At 42.0% G+C, this 18,795-nt stretch overlaps 1 protein-coding gene across 2 annotated transcripts; it reads left to right on the forward strand.

Moving 5' to 3' along the window:
- The first annotated feature begins 1,165 nt into the window (after window positions 1-1,165).
- LOC119728256 (coiled-coil domain-containing protein 158-like) lies at window positions 1,166-18,501 on the forward strand. 2 transcript variants are annotated; one of them, XM_038200411.1, is made up of 23 exons: window positions 1,166-1,267; window positions 2,473-2,559; window positions 2,905-3,360; window positions 3,832-3,901; window positions 4,345-4,454; window positions 5,979-6,069; window positions 6,552-6,868; window positions 7,563-7,673; window positions 8,241-8,355; window positions 9,332-9,451; window positions 9,698-9,895; window positions 10,282-10,641; window positions 11,388-11,531; window positions 12,208-12,399; window positions 12,713-12,881; window positions 13,309-13,421; window positions 13,997-14,155; window positions 14,577-14,669; window positions 14,860-15,410; window positions 15,594-15,673; window positions 16,145-16,498; window positions 16,818-16,925; window positions 17,297-18,501. In XM_038200411.1, the coding sequence occupies exons 2-23, from the start codon at window positions 2,480-2,482 to the stop codon at window positions 17,389-17,391; spliced, it is 4,086 nt and encodes a 1,361-aa protein (XP_038056339.1). In that variant the 5' UTR covers window positions 1,166-1,267; window positions 2,473-2,479; the 3' UTR covers window positions 17,392-18,501. The 2 variants fall into 2 exon arrangements, with proteins under 2 accessions (XP_038056339.1, XP_038056340.1); XM_038200412.1 differs by lacking the exon at window positions 1,166-1,267 and adding an exon at window positions 1,481-1,585.
- The last annotated feature ends 294 nt before the right edge of the window (window positions 18,502-18,795 follow it).

The following is an 18,795-nucleotide window of genomic DNA, read 5'->3' on the forward strand; positions in this document are numbered from 1 at the left end:
AGGGGGGGAGGGGGGGGAGGGAGGAGGTTGAGTCTTGCAAGTTATTCACAAATGCGTAGGCATGGTAGGTTTTCGTCATTTTTATTCTAAAGGTTTTGAATTAACCATCAGGAATGCAAAACATTTGAAAATATTTGTCTCTATTTTGTGTGGGTTTTCAGTGAGTTAGCTAATTGTCATTTTAATGTTTATTATTTGGAAATACTGAAATGAATAGGCTAAATAAATACGAGTGAATTGAATCAATGAATGTTATGTTATGATGTTTGCTTTTGTAATTATAGTAAGTTCAGTGGCAGATCGAAGTGGTGGGTGGTGGGTTTGGGTGTGTACCCCCCCCCCCCCCCCCCCCCCCCCCCCAAGTCATGCCGAAAAAGTAGCACATGCATGTTATCCTTCCCTTGAAAATAACCAACTTGAGCCAAAGTTGGACCCACCACTGAAATTAAGATATTTTGACATCAACAGCCTTGTTTTTAGCGTGAAAATTCATCTTTGTTGGTAGTAGTTGGACACAATTTAGAGGGAACCCTTTTATCACAATAAGCGCTAGAGAATTTCGTACCTGTAATTTTCGACTGAAACTCTGAAGCGGCCACATATTCTCTAAAACTAACCCCTCACGTTAGTATTTTCGGTCGTGCTTGCCCCTGTCGTGCCCGTAAAGTCTATTCATAAAAAGTGGAAAAGGGTAAATTCAACATTTAACCATGGTTTAAAAAAACGAATTAAAGCTAATTTGTGAAGGCTGTACACCCTCTTACTTTGGTTTTCATTTCCTCTCTCTAAGTTCCAAAACGATCAAACAGAGAAATTATTTTGACCACGAATGCCCCAAATGATAAATGAAACGTTCACTTATTCGTAAAAGAACAACTAAAGATAAGGAGCGTAAAAGTTACAGGGAAAATGACAATGGTTTGCGGCATCTACAGATTTATGGCCGATTATTCGATTGGAAATGACACTTTTTGGCGGCGCCCTTAAAGTTTTACGTTCACACATGCCGCAAACGTTACAGATAAAATAGAGGGCGCCATTTCACTTTAACGGTCCCCTTCAAAATGTGCAAATTAAATAGAGGGCGCTATTTCACATTAACGGTCTTCGCTCGTGCCCTGTTTGCAGGGAATTCGGAAGCATAAATAAAGCAAATCCGAAGCTGGAGTTGAATCCGAGATTTTGTAAATAGCGTCAACAGCAAATTGAGGGCGCTCTTCTTGGGTCAACGCGAGTGTCAACAAACGAATGTAGAACAATCACAGCGGTAATTCAAAAAGAATATTTCTGACCTTTTTTGCCCTCTGTGCATTAATCGTATTAAGTGATTAATTGTTGTAAAATGAGTGTATTTTGGGGTTGAGGGATAAGCCGATTGAGTTAAGCTTATTGAGAAAATAATCATGAGATCATAATAATTCATATCCCAAATTTTCGGAGTAGAGTTTCATCATCGATCGTGACTCGACTGTCATGACTGTGTAGTGTGTATAAATCGATATCTACGGGCCCGGTTCCTAACCAAAACTAGGCATATCCACTTTTAAATTATGCTACCAAACTAGTTTGCGACATTTAAATGCAGGTATGTCATAGATAAAGAGCAGGGTTTTAAATTTTGAGGGATATTTGGGGGTAAACTAAAATGACGATGACAATGACAAACGCAACACGAACTTGACGATCACCGCGCAATAAACGCACCGTGAACGTGCAAGGCGTGCTGAATCGCACGGCATGAACCATAAACTGCGTAGGAAAATCTTAATTTCTACCCCAAGAAACTGTTAAAAAAGGTGTCATTGGATTGAGATAAGTCTGCTTTAGGTTAAAAAGGTCATTTTTAAGTAATAAAAACACCCTTGACTCTTATTTGATCGAAACTAAACATACAAAGTCATGACGACAATATTGGTGCAGTACCAGGATTTGCCATGGTTAAACTTTCCAAGTTCCAAAAAACAGTCACTGTGCATAATCAGTGCCTGTCCGGAAAAATATTGTTAAAAAGAAAGCTGGCGCCAGCTAAATATCCACTGCTTAATTACATCAATTCGGCCCAGGCCAGCTTTCTTTAGTAAACATGGTAAAGCTCACTTTGCTGGAGGTCATCTTTGATTTTTCTAGTTTTCAAAGCCTCTGGCAAACTAGCGTTCAAATGGCAACTGGGAGAAGAATGTACTCCAGACACCACTTCTTTGGTTGTGTGTACAAAAAGTCTATTGTGAGTCAAAGTGCATTTTCAAAGTACTTTCTAACAAAATCGGAAATGTTTCTCAGTCCCAGATTCATGTCTTTTCAACATTTTTGCATCGACTGCCCTTTCGTGGATTATATGATGAAAAAAGTGGCATCAGGATGCAACATTCTTTCTGAAACCGGTGCCAACCAATATCTGACTGCCTTACTTTAAGACTATTCTGACAAACCCTTATCATTCACATTTCTTGGTTTTGGGGTTTTTTTTTTCAGGTACAAAATGAGTGGCCCCAGTTCTCCAACAGAAATTGTAGCGACAACAACCTCCTCGTATGAGCAACAGGTCATCATTGATCTGCAGTAAGTCTAGTCCGAAAATTTGGGACTCTCAATACACAAGTTACAGTGGAGTCGTTCCTGCTCCATCAATCTGTTTTTAAAAGTCGACTAGGTGTTAACGTATCAGAAATCTGTTCAAATCTGTGTCTACAGCAGTTTTCTTTCTCGAAGACAAGTTTAGCTGCGTTGCTAAGGAAGTTGGGATGTGTTGAACGCCTCTTAAGTTTGCAGAAATTGATCCTAGGACGAGTTGCCAGTTAAGACGAGTTACCCTTCCTAAAGTTCGTCTTAGCGTTTCGTGAAATTGGCCCCTGTTCAGTACAACACCATTTGATTAAAACACAATTGAACTGTTGCTTTACTCAGAACACAGCTGAGACAACTGGCCCAGCAGAACCGAGAATCGATCGCGAAGGCACTGTCAGCTACCAAAGCTGCAGAGACAACCTCTGACATGTCTTCCCAAGCAAACTGTCCCAAGACCACCCACTCCTCGACTGTCACCACCTCTCTCCCTCCAACAACTGATGCAGCTAGCTTGCCATCACAAACCTTGCCAGCCACGTCTCCGTTAGGCACCCAACCTCCACCAATCATGACAGACGTCAGTGCCGACTCACCCGATCAGTATTCACTCACTTCAAGCGCATCCAGCCCGGCCAAATACACCAGCGCTGCCCCCACTGACCCCGTGGCTGTGCCAAGAGTTGACAGCCATCACAGAATACATTCTGCCGGGGGGTTGGTCACAACAGAACCATTCAACCCACAGAAGAAAGACCTCACTACACCTGAGCTCCCAGTCACCAACCCTGCTAGAAAGTAAACTTGGACAAATGTTTTTGTTTGCATAAATTATAGACAAACACGTATTCCAAAAAGCCCAAGATTTTTTGTCTTATCTTTGCTCACTTTCTTATCTCGTTCAAAACTCGAAGTCAAATTAAATCATTTTAAGATTAAAGAAAGATATTGACTGTGGCAGGGTTTGAATCTGTGACGTTCGGACTACCGTTCCGGTGCTCTAGCAACTGAGCTATCCAGCCCTATGTTGGTGTCTCCCCAATTAGTCAATGTCTTTGTCCAAGAGGCGCTAGCTAATCAAATCAGTGGGGTATTTTTTTTGGGAGGGGGGGATATTTTTGGAAAAAACACCTTAATTCTTTGATGACTCATGGTGACTCCATTTAATATGGCTCTTGTTGATTTGTGTTGCTTTATGTACCTTGACTTGCTAGGCTTTTGGAAAGTCTTTTTTGCTTCAAGTTTTGAATTTTTTGTTTTGTTTTACAGAAGCCTGTTGGAAAAGCAGCTAGAGGACACCAAGACGCAGGTCTTCCACCTTGATGCAAAACTGAAAGAGGTTTGTAGATGAGGGAAACACAAAGCATTGTCCCCGAGAGTATAGTAAAACAAGAGTGTACGTCAAAGACCGAGAGCAGGGTTTTGATTTTTTGGGGGAAATTTGGGTTAAAATGACGATACAGCCACAGAAAGCAATACGAAAATGCAATCACTGTGATCTACCGTGAACGCGCAGTACCACGCTGAGTCGCACGGTAACAACCGTAAACCACATCGAAAAAACAACCGTAAACCACATCGAAAATCATAATTTCTACCTCTAGAAAATTTTCAAATTACAAAAAGAAGGTGTCATGAGAGTTCAGAGAAGTCTGTTTAGGTTGAGAAAGTCATTTTGGAATTACATGTAGTAAAAAAACATCCTAGACTCATATTTGATCAAAAGTAAAGAGGGGCCCTACACTACACGATAGCCCATAATTATTTGTTTGTCGTTCACAGTGCAATGACATCTGTGAGAAGCAGAAGCTTCACTTTCGGACAGCCATCGTGGATCTGCAGACCAAACTGAACGACACCATCGTGGGCAGGAACTCGGTGTTAGAACTCAGGTCAGTTCTGGTTCACATCAAGACTTGCAAAAACACTGCTCACTTGGATGTAGAGTCAGGTAACATCCTTATGACCTCTTATGCTGGTGTCATTGAACGTTATGATCTTTGATGTTGGCATCAATGATGCAGTGACATCTGATGCTGATATCAGTGTCAAGATGACATCTGATGCTGATATCAGTGTCAAGATGACATCTGATGCTGATATCAGTGTCAAGATGACATCTGACGCTGATATCAGTGTCAAGATGACATCTGATGCTGATATCAGTGTCAAGATGACATCTGATGCTGATATCAGTGTCAAGATGACATCTGACGCTGATATCAGTGTCAAGATGACATCTGATGCTGATATCAGTGTCAAGATGACATCTGACGCTGATATCAGTGTCAAGATGACATCTGACGCTGATATCAGTGTCAAGATGACATCTGATGCTGATATCAGTGTCAAGATGACATCTGATGCTGATATCAGTGTCAAGATGACATCTGACGCTGATATCAGTGTCAAGATGACATCTGATGCTGATATCAGTGTCAAGATGACATCTGACGCTGATATCAGTGTCAAGATGACATCTGACGCTGATATCAGTGTCAAGATGACATCTGACGCTGATATCAGTGTCAAGATGACATCTGACGCTGATATCAGTGTCAAGATGACATCTGACGCTGATATCAGTGTCAAGATGACATCTGACGCTGATATCAGTGTCAAGATGACATCTGACGCTGATATCAGTGTCAAGATGACATCTGATGCTGATATCAGTGTCAAGATGACATCTGACGCTGATATCAGTGTCAAGATGACATCTGACGCTGATATCAGTGTCAAGATGACATCTGACGCTGATATCAGTGTCAAGATGACATCTGACGCTGATATCAGTGTCAAGATGACATCTGACGCTGATATCAGTGTCAAGATGACATCTGACGCTGATATCAGTGTCAAGATGACATCTGACGCTGATATCAGTGTCAAGATGACATCTGACGCTGATATCAGTGTCAAGATGACATCTGACGCTGATATCAGTGTCAAGATGACATCTGACGCTGATATCAGTGTCAAGATGACATCTGATGCTGATATCAGTGTCAAGATGACATCTGATGCTGATATCAGTGTCAAGATGACATCTGACGCTGATATCAGTGTCAAGATGACATCTGATGCTGATATCAGTGTCAAGATGACATCTGATGCTGATATCAGTGTCAAGATGACATCTGATGCTGATATCAGTGTCAAGATGACATCTGATGCTGATATCAGTGTCAAGATGACATCTGATGCTGATATTATGACCTCTGATGCTAGTGTCATTGATGTAATGACCTTTAATGCTGCTGTCATTTTTCTCATGACCTCAATGCAAGGACCGATTGATTGTACGTATTTCCCCTGGTACACAAATGACAATGATGCTTCAATATCAACACAAAAACAAGATACATCAAAAAATCAATATTATGTACTTTATTATTTTCTTGTATCTTTGACAGACGAAGAGAAGCTGAGAGCCAGGAGAAGCTCGTCAACCAGCTCCAGGATACCTTTGCCGATGTGGAGGCAAGCAACCATCAACAAGCACAGGTAAAGCCAACCCCAAAACTCTGATTTTACTGGATCATCCCATCACAGGTGAAATCAGAGTGCTGGCTGCACACTTTTCCATTGGCATCAGATCCAGTGGAATCGGGTGCGAATATCGACATTCAACATGTTTGATTTCATCTGGTCGCCTGGTGTATGGTCAGATCGGTCCGAATTTACCACACACAGCTCTGTACAATGAACTGGTGAACAAGTAAAATCAGAAAGGTGTGCGCTGGGCTTTTTGCTCTGTCATCAGAAGAAATCTGGCCACAAAGTGTTTGTTTTTTTTATTCTGGACAAACGGAGATTTGTCACAAAAGAGGCGTCAAGGGTTTTGGCGATTTTTCAACTTTTCTTAGAAATTGGGCGTGGTCCTTCAAGACATTGCCATCAGTCGCCTCTTGGATTTTGTCAGTTGTTTATAAAGAGTGTACCCTTAATATGCAGTTCTAGCCACCTGACTTTGGTGTTTCCTGCAGGTTCTTCAAGACGCTAGCAACCGAGTGTCCATCCTGCACCAAGAACTACAAGCCTGCAATGCCACACTGACCCAGGTCATGCAGCTAACTGTTCACCATGCTGCCCATCGAGGGCTCACTCTCAGCCACAAGACAAACTACTCTGGCCCCATGGATTCTGAGCTAGTTGCAAACACACTGAAGGAGGTGCTGGAGTTCTATGAGAAGGAGCTAGATGGGATGAGGCAGAAGATTGGGAAGGCGGAGCTTGAACTGACGGAGGCGCGGGAACAGTTTACTGAGAGGTGGAGAGAGAATGGGGAAGAACAGAAACAAATGTAAGTATTTAAAGGTAGAGTAGATCATTTGCAGCTATCCAAAAACTGACGAAATTATTGTTGAAAAGTTTACTTGGTTTAAAGATGGTAATTGGACTAAACTCCCTGTGAAATTATTCTTTCTGGTGTGCTATCATTTTGAAGAAGACAATGAGAGAATGCATTTCCAAAGATGCGTGAAGTGATGCCTTTTTGGGAATTTCCATTTTTAGTTGGTTTGTAATTTGGTGAACCCATGAATGGGTGCAAGCAAGCGTTAAAATGACGCACACGAGCATGTGATTGTTATTATTCGTTGGTTCAGTGCTTGACATCGCGTAGCTGCAATCGGCTGAATGAGAACTTGTCCCGGACACTGACTTCGATTTCAATTCAAAACATGACTTGGCAACTGTTGAATTTAAATCGAGAATAGAATATTGTTTTCCTGGAATATACAGCATTCACAGAGCTAAAACATTATCGGGTAGTTGTTAAGCACCCTTCTTTACATTTTGAGCATTCTTGTTGCTTCAAACGACAAAAATGCACAATTCGCAAATGAGCTACCCACCTTTAAACGTAAATCCAGGTATTTGGCCATTAACATTCCTTAATCGTCAGAGAAACATTCACTATGAAGGAACCCAACTCTCCATTTTTTAGATTCAGTCAATAAACATATCAGGAAAATGCTTCTTTCCATTTGTTCCAGGCTGCGCAATCTGCGCGAAGAACAAGAGAAGCAGCTGAATGCAGCCAACGAGAGGGCTCAAAACGCTCGAACACAGACTCTGAGTTTACAGTCACAACTGGCACTGACACAGTAAGTTTGAAAATAGTGTTGTTGGGTGTAGCATATTATTATTTAAAAAAAGTTGGAATGAAACCAAGGATTCCTCAAATGTGCCCTAGGCACTGTAGTTCGCAAACCTAAAGAAACCTGTAGAGAGGAGACAATGAGAAGAAATTACAGTTTTTGAGGTGGGAGGAGTGTTATTCTGAGGAAAACCCACTGTATCCGGCAGGGACTGAAAACCCAATCCACATGTTGGCTCAGCTGGGATTCAAACCCGGGTCACGGCAGTGGAAGGCGAGGAAAGTACCGCTACGCCAACCTGACTCCCCTGTTTTAAGAAAGAAACTTGACCGAGCTCAGGCAAGCAGCAAATTAAAGCATGGTCTTGATGACCCTTGACATGACCTGGTGACCCCTAGTATGGCCTAATGACTTGGATATTGCCAGACTGTGCTCATGTACATTACAATATGCATTGTTTGTCTAACTGTGCTCAAATCTGTGACACCAGGGTTCGCAAGGGGGTCATTGTGCATGGGGTCTATTGGGCATGTATGACTTTTATTATCTAACATAAGTTTTTGTTATATCCAGGGAGCAAATGCAGAAGCAGTTGGAAGCGAAGACAGATCAAATAACGGAAATGCAACACACACTGGAAACACTACGTGACGAGGCAAAGAACGCTAGGGAAGCCCTGCAGACAAAGGTAGATACAAGAAGAGAAACGTACGGGTCCTAAACCTGGCACACACTTCTCACAAATGAAAAAGAAGAACCAGAATTGTTGTCAATCATAGATTAACCCTCCTGCTATCTGAACAGTCACAGTCAAAAAATCAATGCTCTTCCCCTGCCTTTTACACAGGCTAGTCACCAACAGTCAGATCACATTTCAAGCAATCACTGTGACTAGTCAAATTCAATCAACAGACAAAAGCAGACAAGCGGTAGGCACGGCTGGCTTATCAATCACCTTCAGTCAAAGCATAGCTGTATCAAGTTACATAAACAGTCACAGCCAGTCAATCCTGCTGTATGTGGGCTGGGAGCTCTAAACTGTTGAAAACAGTCACTTGATTGATTTTGACTGAAAGGACAACTTGGCACAGAGTGTATGTTTGCATAGGAGGGTTGAAGGTAATATACAACATTTGCAAACATAAAGAAACAAAACTACCAAATTATTATGAAATACCTTACTTGACTGTAAGTGAATAATAGTCTCAAGCATCCTGTGGAATCATGGCACCTGGTTTGCTGTCATTTTCAAGTAAAGTGGAATGTTCGTGTCAATTTCTAATGATGGTCGGCCGACTGACTTTTATTCAAATACTGTTCCACATTTTCCAAATTCAGTTACACGTTTTGTATGCTATAAGTCACACATCCGTGAACAGGTGCAAGCCAGTTAGTCTGGTTTCCTGACCAGACAATTGCCTGATATCTATATATTGCTCCGTTTAGTCTGAGGTTGGGTCAGGGAATCAGACTGCAAGAACATCATTTTTTTTCTTGGTTTTTCCTACATCTTATGCACGCAAAACTTTCAACAGGTCAGTGTAACAATAGTTGCTTTAAAATACTAACCCCCAAATCCATCCATTTCTGAAACTTACAGCAAAAGCAAATGTTGTATATTACCTTTAATCTGAAGTTGATTTGTTGGTTGTTTTTTCCATCAGTGTGACACACTGTCTTTGGATCTAGACACTGAACAAAAGCAAAACAAAGCTGCTGCAGGAGAGAAGAACCAACTACTTGATCAAGTGCAACAACTTGAACAACAGCTACACGATGCAAAAGTAAGATTTTGGGGTGATTTTTTTTATTGAAAATTTGACAAAAAATCTCTTGCAAAAGAAAATCTATATATCTCTTTCAAGTCCTGATATGGTGTAAGATAACGTGCGCCATCGCATCGTTTTCAATAAGCATAAAGTTTATTTTTGTGTTGTAAAAATCATATTGAAATTGTGGTAGAACGATATTTCAAATGTTGCGAAATAAGATCTACACTTGAATTTTTTGGAAACTTTCTTGAAACACAGGAATCTGCAGAAAAAGCCGAGGCAGACATAGAGGCTTTGCATGAGGAGAATAACCGACTGTCCAGCCAGGAGGAGGAGTCTAGCATCAAGCTGAATGCCCTCCAGAGCCAGCTGGAGCGCAAGGCTAGCGAGTGTGAAGAGCTCGGCAGGCTGGTGGAGGAGGTTAAGCTGGAATCGGCCAGGCACGAAGAGGAACGGGTAAGAGAAATATAAGCATTGATAAGAAGTTCAATTTATTAAGAAAGAACAAATTCACAATTCACAGAGTCAGAATAGTATTGCAGGGTTTTTTTTGGCAAGAAGAAAAATTTGTCAGAAAGTAAAAGGTTACGCGGCGAGCTTCCTTTACACTCGGTTGCCCAATTTCATGTATTTGTTGCTATAACTTTGACAGAATGATTTCTAACTGTTGTCGCCCCCAAAAACATTCATTAACATTTATCTTTAATTATTCCTCAAGAAAAAAAATGATGAGAAATCACCTGGAGATGGGTAAAAACGAATTTTACTTACGACCTGTCCGGCCCTTTCATTCCTAGGTCTCCTTGTTCAATCATCTAAATGCTATCGCATTTATCTCACAGGTCTCGGAAGTAGAGGCAAAAAGTAAGCACCGCATTGTGGCCCTGACTGACGACATGACGACACAGCTCAGTCACATCACTCAAAGGTGCGAGATGCTCATGGAAGACCTCAAACAGAGAGAAGACGAACTGGAAAAGACTTTCAAATCCAAGGAGGATTTGGTCAGAAATCTTGCAGAGGTTCAGCAAGAACTCCAGCAGGTAACGTCGAAGAAGGATGACGCGATGTCAGACCTTGATAAGATGGGACAGGAGCTGGAGGCGACAAGGAAGGAGAAAGAGAAATTTGTCAATTTGTTGGAGGAGAGAAACCTTGAGCTGAGGTCTGCGCAGAGTTTGAGAGATCAGCTGCAAGTTCAGGTAGGCACAATGTAAAACAACTTAATACAAGTGCTAAAGGGTTAACCCACTGAGCCATGATTAATTACCTTCGCGGACAGAATAACACGGGAAGCATTAGCAAAGTAGAGAACTTGTACTTAAACCTTAACTTTACTGATCCTTTCAAATCCAACAACGTGGTATGGAACAATTGCGCTTGATGTAAAAAGATAGAGACAGGGCCGGATTAAGTGTTCCGTAGACCCTAGGCACCAGTGTTTTGTAGGCCCTACTCGGTCAGACCTAGCCGCCAGCACCATCTCATATAAATGCTGGTAAGCGCAGGAGCCTTGCATAATTTAGGTTGATGCTCAGCTGTACTAAGAAAGCCAGGTCCCTGAAGCGTGCTCAAAATCGAAAATTCAGAGAGCGATGCTAAGTATTTTTAGAAACTGTTCTTGTGTGCTGGCGGGGATACCTGTGGGTTGTGTGTGTTTTACACTGAAGTATTTTCATAGGCCCTCACATTATTCGTAGGCCCCCACATTTTTCGCAGGCCCTAGGCATAGTGCCTACTGTGCCTATTGGATAGACCGGACCTGGGTAGAGCCCACTGGCTATCAACGTACGTACATGCATGGGCTTGCAATTTATGCTCCTTGAAACTTTAAAGACACGTGGTAGAATTTGGAAGATTCAGTTGGCAACATCAAACATTACAGAAATCGTTTGCTAGAAATCATTTGAATATTCTAGGAAGTTGTGGAACCTTTTTTTGTTAAAAGGTGACTGAGAAGGAAGAACAGTGTAGCAGGCTTCAAGAGCAGACGTCCAGCATGACTCAGCTGGCTGAGGTCACCAGGAAAGCTAACGAAGATTGGACGCAGGAACGAACGCAGATGAAGGAAGTACTGGACAAACAAGCCAAGGTTTGTGCTCTGATGGGCAGCTGATGGACTCTTTGGACGCTTGTATATCTCCTTGTATCTGTCTGGCAAACGTCATTGATTGCACACTTCTGTTGTATCAAATTCAACTTATCTGTTGACCCTAGTAAGCTTTAGTTGTTAACACATATCCTCACCATTTTCACGACCTGACATACACGCGCTGTGCGCTTTCAGTTTGTGAAAGCTGTGTAATCAATAATTTCGGTTCCAAGAACTGACATGTGGATGTGCGCAAACACTTCGTGCATTGACACGTTATAGAAGAACTTCAGTTTTCATGAACTGAAACACGAGCATGAGGCGGAAATACAATTCGGAGAAAAACGCTTTGAAAGGTCTGACATGAATTTACCCCTTGCGTACACTTGTGGGCTCACACAAACATTTAATTAAAAACATTTTAACTGGTGAAATTAAGACAGGCTTCAGTTCGTGAAAACGAAAATGTACGGAGTGTGCGCATGAAGTACTTGGATGTCAGTTCGTGAAAACCAAAATTACGCGGTTCTGTAAAGTATTGGCTCCTGCCGGGCAATCATGAACCACCAAGTGTCAGTTCATGGTGTTCGTGACGATATGCACTTGTTAGTCAGAGGTCATGGGTTTGAGGTCCACCCAAGTAATTGTGTTGCCCCTCTCCTTTTGACGCCCAAAGGAGCTGCAAGACTCCAAGCTTCGTCAGGAGAGCCTGGCCAGGAAGCTGAAGATACGAGAGAAGAGATTGCGGAGTTTGGAGGAGGACAAGAGGGGACTTGAGGAGCAGGCTCAAGGCACGGCCAGGGAGTCTGAGACGGCGGCAAGGAGCAGGGAAGAGCTGAAGACAGAGCTGCGACAAGCTAAGACTCAGGTATTAAGTCCATCACGCATGCCTAAGTGAAGATTGTGAACGTGCAAAAGGGACCAGATTTCCAAAGGACTCCAAATTTTGTGTGACATCGAAAAAGTCTTTAAAACCAGCCAGCCGTTGTTTCATCAACCGTTTAAAACCACCCACGCGACGGGCTTTTGACCAGTAGCAAAGGGTTAACTGTCTTATGTATTTATGAATTTAGGAGAAACATTTTGGCTATTTGTTCTTGTACAGTGGAGGAATTAAGAGAATTTGACATTACATGTTTGAGATGGTACTGTGTTTAAAAGACTTCTTTGTTTTCTTACAGGTGGATTTGAAGTCTATAGAAGGAGAGAAACTAAGAGCCAGTCTACTTGAGATGGAACAGAGTCACCAGCGAGAGGTCCGCAGGTACCAGTCCAAGATGGAGGGACTACAGAGGGAGTTGCAGACAGCACACAAGACTATCAAGGCTACAGCTTCCGTAGACGGCAAAGGCGAGTTGAAAGAATCATGAAATGGCGTTTTTCACAAATGTTGGCCGTGTTAACGGCTTCCACTTCAGGCACAGTCGTAATTCGGGCGATTCACAATGCAGTGAGTGCACCACCAAGAATAGTTGTGAATGAATGACTTGCAGCCAGTGTTGTAGTCGAGTCTATATTTCAAGTCCATCTCTCAAGTCCTCCACAGTTTAAGTCAAGTCACAAGCTATTCAAATGAACTGTCGCAAAAGCATTCCTCATGTCATTGGTTACCCAGTTACTTGTGACTGGAGTTGTTAGAGGATATGTGATCTACTTGTGACCGGATTTGAGATGGAGTGGACTCGACTACTCAACTGCTTGCAGCTTTGCAAAATGGTAGTCAGGGGCCAGTTCGTTTTGACTGTAATGCTTGCTTTCCTTCCTTTGATCTGTGTAGCTATCCGAGTCGCTGAGAGCATGCAGAAACAAGTCACAGCCAAGCGTAGCGAGATTGACATGCTGCAGAGTGAGCTTCACTGGCTGAATGAGTGTCTAGATGTCCTCAGAAAGGTTAGTGGTAACAATCACGTGCATGTTAAAAAAACAACCTAACCCTAACGCTGCCAGATTTATCAAGCTGTACTAGCAGTTTTTAGAGGACTAAGAGTCCAGCCAGTGTAACAACTGGTACTTACAAAGTGCCTTTGCCAAAGGATACAAATAAGTACTAACTATTACCCCTGTTCATCAGACCATTAGACTATTACTGCAACAGTTTGAGATCAGCGCAATCTAGTCTCCACCCTCACAGGCACCCATTCGTACTCCTGGGTGGAGAGAGGCAATCGTTGTAAAATGTCTTGCCCAAGAACACAAGCACCATGTTCCCTGTCAGGGATTGTACACTGATACATGGGTCAAACACCGTAACTATTGGACCTCAGTATTAATTAACATTGGGAATAGATGGCCAATGAGTTGAAGATTGGTTTCCTGCACAGTGGAGGATTCAGGAAGGTTTCTAGCAAAAATAACTCGGAAGTTATGGTTAAAATATCTTGGCTGGCCAAAGTCAATGTAAGATGGGGAACAATTTGTTTGTTGTTGGTGATTTTTGGTTTCTATTGGTAATCCTGATAATCTAGGAAAAATCATCCCTGGTCGTTGAGCGAGATCGCTACAAGGCCCAGGTGTCCGAGTTGACGAAGAACAACCAGAACTTGCTGAAGGAACAAGAGAAGGTGAAGGACAAGAGATCAGAGCAGAGCTCCGTCGTGGCAAAACTGGAAGAATCTTTGAAAAAGGTGAGTCCATTTCGTTGTTTTCGCGCTGCATGCTTTCAGCTCATGAAAACTGTGTACCTGTAAGCAATAATTTTGGTTCACGAACTGAAAATGACATGCAGTAGTGTGCATGCACTTCGTACACTGACGCGTAACAGAGTGCTTTTGGTTTTTACGAACTGAAACGCGAGCATGTGGCGGTAAGAAATGTACAGAGTGTGCGCATGTAGTACTTGGATGTCAGTTCATGAAAACCAAAATTACGCGGTTCTGTAATATAGGCGTCTGCCGGGCACTCATCACCCACCACCGTGTGTGAGTTCGAGTTGTCTGTGACGATTTGTATAAAAAACTGTTCTGTGGACAGCCCATTTTCCTCGGCTGTACTTGTTCAAAGAAACGTATTGATATTTTCCATTACAACTCTTTCTTTTCTGCTTAGGCAGCTAAGAGGCATGCTGAGTGTCAGACAGTCATAGGGAGGCTGGAACAAGACGTAGTAAGACTGAAACTCAAGCACCAGCTAGAAATCAAGGTCGGTACCAGACTGTGTCAAAAACATTGTTTGCATTTCTAACATCGCTGACTGAGAAGCAAGATACAAAGCAGTTCTTACATTTTGATAAATACATAAGAACTTGTCGCCTAAACGACGTTTTGGGAGACACTTATCAGTTCCATTGTAATATTCTTTTTTTTCTGTTCCTTTATTTACTCCCAAACAGGAACTCCAGAGAGCGTCAAGTCGCCCTAGCCCCTCGGCAAGCATTCCCTCCAAACCATCCAGCCCTAAAGATTCCCCGACTCAAGGAACGGCCGCATTAACAAATAGAGCCAATAATATTACAGCAAACCAGAACAGAGTCAAACTTAATACAGCAAACAGCAAAGACTCCTGGCATCTCAAAAGAACTAACATGGATTCGAAAAAGGAACTTGCTAGTAATGCAGCGACTCGCACAAGAGAAGCCACTATTAACAATGATTCAAGACTTGATGAGCATCCACGCAGAGATTTGCCCAAGTCCGTTGTGCATTTGAATCCCCTGGTCGCCAGTGCTGTAGTGGAGAGAGACAGGATTCCGTCTCAGGGCAAGGAGACTCAGACAAGTCTACTGCATAAAAATGAACTGGCCAAGCTTCTGACAGATGGAGAGCTGCAGTCCCTCCTGCTTGAGATGTACGGCATCGTGTCTGGTCAGCCCAAGCTTTCCAGATCTACAAGTCGGTCTGCAAGAGTAGTTCCGTCCCCTGACAATCCAGCTTATTCAGTAAGGTAGGTAGGAGGTGTCTACTAAAGTACATCAACAAACCCCATGGTGTTCAAAAATTATTCAAAGGAAATATATGATATAATATATATAAAATCGTTCTCAGGTCGACCTTGCGACGACCCAGAAGAGTCGGCAACTGACTTCAGGATCAACTTGTTCTCTCTTTCTTGTCTCTAATTTTTCAGCACATTGCAAGAAGTTCAGGAGACGAACACTAAAGAATCGGGCTACATCACAACACCCATGACAAGGCAAGGAAAATCAGGTAGGTTGGGCTCTTAAATTCTTTTTTTTATTTTGTAAGAAAAAGGGAGGACTCACTACACAGTTTATAGGATAAGTAAGTACCGGGTTAATCTGTCACGAGCCAAGTATGGCCCACCAGGCCAGCATTATCTCCGGTTTCCTTGGCATGAAACGACCGAGAATATTTCTATTCCCCCTGGATGGGATGCTAGTCCATCGCAGGTTACTCCCCAGCTAATGCCGGTACCCATTTATACTCCTGGGTGGAGAGAGGCAAGTGGGGGTGAAGTGGCTTGCCCAAGGACACAACATATGGTCAGCAGCTGGATTTGAACCCCTGACCCTCTGATCATGAGTCCTGAACCCTAACCACTAGGCCACACTCCCCACAAGTGTGGTTACTTATTATGTGGGGAGAAAAAAACCTCTAGTATATTCAGGACAGTGCAAATAATACTCTTACCCAACATCTTTAATCTTTGCATACCAGGTATGACGGCACCGCTGCTTACCTCCTCCCCAGTGAGGGAAGATACCGCACCAAGGACCCAAGAGTTGAGCCTTCTTTCCTCCGTCCCAGCCGTGCGGGACAGTCCCCGGACCACCCCGGAACCAGACTTCCTGCTCAGACCACAGTCTCCCGTCTCCGATCTGCTGGGCGTCAGTCCCCATGGCGATCAGAATCACCATAGCAACAACAGCAGTAACCACAATACTAGTCATCAGTCGGGTTCCTTTACAATGACCTCCTTTGAAAGCCTACAGAGAAACAGGGCACCAGAGTTTGGTCTTGATTTGAGTGAGAACAACACTACACTTCAAAGTGGTCTGGGGTCCTCAATTAGTAAGTTTTCTATTGTTTATGCCATCACAATACTAATTGTTCAGAAAAAGCTTTTAAAGTTTGGCTTTTTGAAATCCCTTGAGATTGCTCTGTAATGCTGTACCTCATTTGAAGGGCCTTTCAAATGAATTTGCAAGTGGAAATCATCTGCAGATATGCCACGGAATTGTATAATGGGTTGCAATTTTTGACTGAAAGTAGACTTTATTATAAAACTGATTTTTAGCCGTGGGTAGCTCTGTGAAACTGACTTCTGACAGTGCGCATTGTAATTGCTTAACTCTGATCGTGGGTCGTCTTGTTTTTTGTATCGTGTTAGGTGAAGGAGACCTTGACATGAGGGTCCAGAATGACCAGCTGAAGCACTTACAGGATAAGCTACAAAGGCTCAGCAAAATGGGAGGACATCTGCAGAAAGAAAACACAGGCAAGTGAAAGAACAAATACGACTACTGCTGAAAATTAGTTGGAGTTCTTGTCAAAGTCTAAGGCAATACACATATCCTCTATGCAAGGATAAACTACTCACCTGAGTAATGAAAGGTTTGCGGAAACACCATGTGCGAATAATTTCTCAACTAAGAGAATGGTTCTGAAAAGAATCAGAGGTGTAAACTCGACGTTCCGGTCAGTATGCTCTGACCGTCTTCAGGAGAATTCTGACATCATATATTTTCCACTCATCAGCTGCATATGTCTGTTATGCTCTCTTTAATTTACTTGGAGATTTTAGTCATTGACTGGTTGAAGTGCACTGATTGTAATTTGTTTATTCCTTTTTTTATCGATTCTAAACAGATATGGCCATCATGATTAAGCGTCAAGACACAAGGCTCAAGAAATGCCGAAGGCAAGAACAGAGCATCCAGCAACTCGCCAAGAAAGGCCGATAAAATCTCAAACAGGCACTTCATCTCTAATTGTCTTATTGAGTCCTTCGCAAAAATTTGATCTGTTCAAAACCAGCTTTGTAACAAATTACATGTTGCATGGTGTCAGTGCGTGTTATTTTTTTTCTTTGGTATTAATAAATGTTCAACTTGTATGTTTTATTCAAACCAAAAAAACATCTGCAACTCTCCTGAAAAAAAAAGTTGTTTGTTTTGGGCAGAAACAGATCCGTTGTGCAAGCAGACTGGCTCCTGCCCATGCATTATCAATATTGATTTTGGGGCGGGAACCAGCTTAGCCAACAAGAGTGGAATTATTGTGTGGCAGCCACTTATTCAAAATTGTAAAGTAATAATTCAATATTTATAAGATGGAAGGGCAAAAACCTATTGCATAATTCAATAACTAAACATGGGCCAATATCTTTTAGTCGATGTCTCACTCAAAGGTGAATAATTTTTGTTTTGCTAGAAAAATAGCAATTTGGAAGGGGATTCTCTGGTTTTCGGGAAGAAACTCGAAACATAGCACAATGAACACAACTTTAAAGAGGGGAGGGGATCAAATTGATATAAAATGGTTAACAAGTTCTTTTTACTTGGGGTCTTTTGACAGGCCATTCCGTTGTTTTGAAAAGCTTGTTGAAAAAACCTCAAAAGTCTTACTCGGGTGGGATTTGAATGTTGCCCAGGTCATCTGTCAAGCTTGAAGGCGTCATGCCTGAAAATTTGAACATTATGGGCAAAGTTTTCGATATTTTATATTTCCAATTGACTACCAATGGAAAGATAACACTGACATGAATTAGAAATCTTTGAAGTGCAGTTTTCACTAAGTTTGGATGCAAAACATTATTTGGATTTGGATTTCCTTCATGACCGTAACCAAGAATAAAGTAACCACTAATTTATTTCTCAAGTCATGCACACATCATTCTAGTCTCATCGTGTGAACGTTTTCAATGTGCAATAAAAAAAAAACACTTTTAAGCAGGCAACAAACGCTATGGGTAGACACCGGAGGGACACTGTTCTTATTGTTTCTTTGAAGTATTGTGGAAAAAAATCTACGAATAAAGTGTACAAAGTATTAAATCATGTGCCGTGTGCATACTTGTTTTTGTGATTTGGGAAGATGTTTGTGTCACCCCCCCCCCCAAAAAAAAAAAGAAATACAAAAAATGGCAATTACAATCTTGTAAAAAAAGGTCAATTTTTGTTTGGGGAAAAAAGGTCAATTTTTGGCCAAATTTTGATAAAATGTAACGCTAACCCCTTGCATTTTTTTTCAATTTTGACCCCAAAATGGAATTTTTTGAAACTTGCTAGAAATATGCCTGAGGGGCCCTTGAATACATTCCAATTCGATTTGTAGAAAGATATGCTTTTTTGGAGAAAAGTCAATTT

Source organism: Patiria miniata, unplaced genomic scaffold (assembly GCF_015706575.1).
Source record: "Patiria miniata isolate m_02_andy unplaced genomic scaffold, ASM1570657v1 HiC_scaffold_20, whole genome shotgun sequence".
Taxonomy (NCBI): domain Eukaryota; kingdom Metazoa; phylum Echinodermata; class Asteroidea; order Valvatida; family Asterinidae; genus Patiria; species Patiria miniata.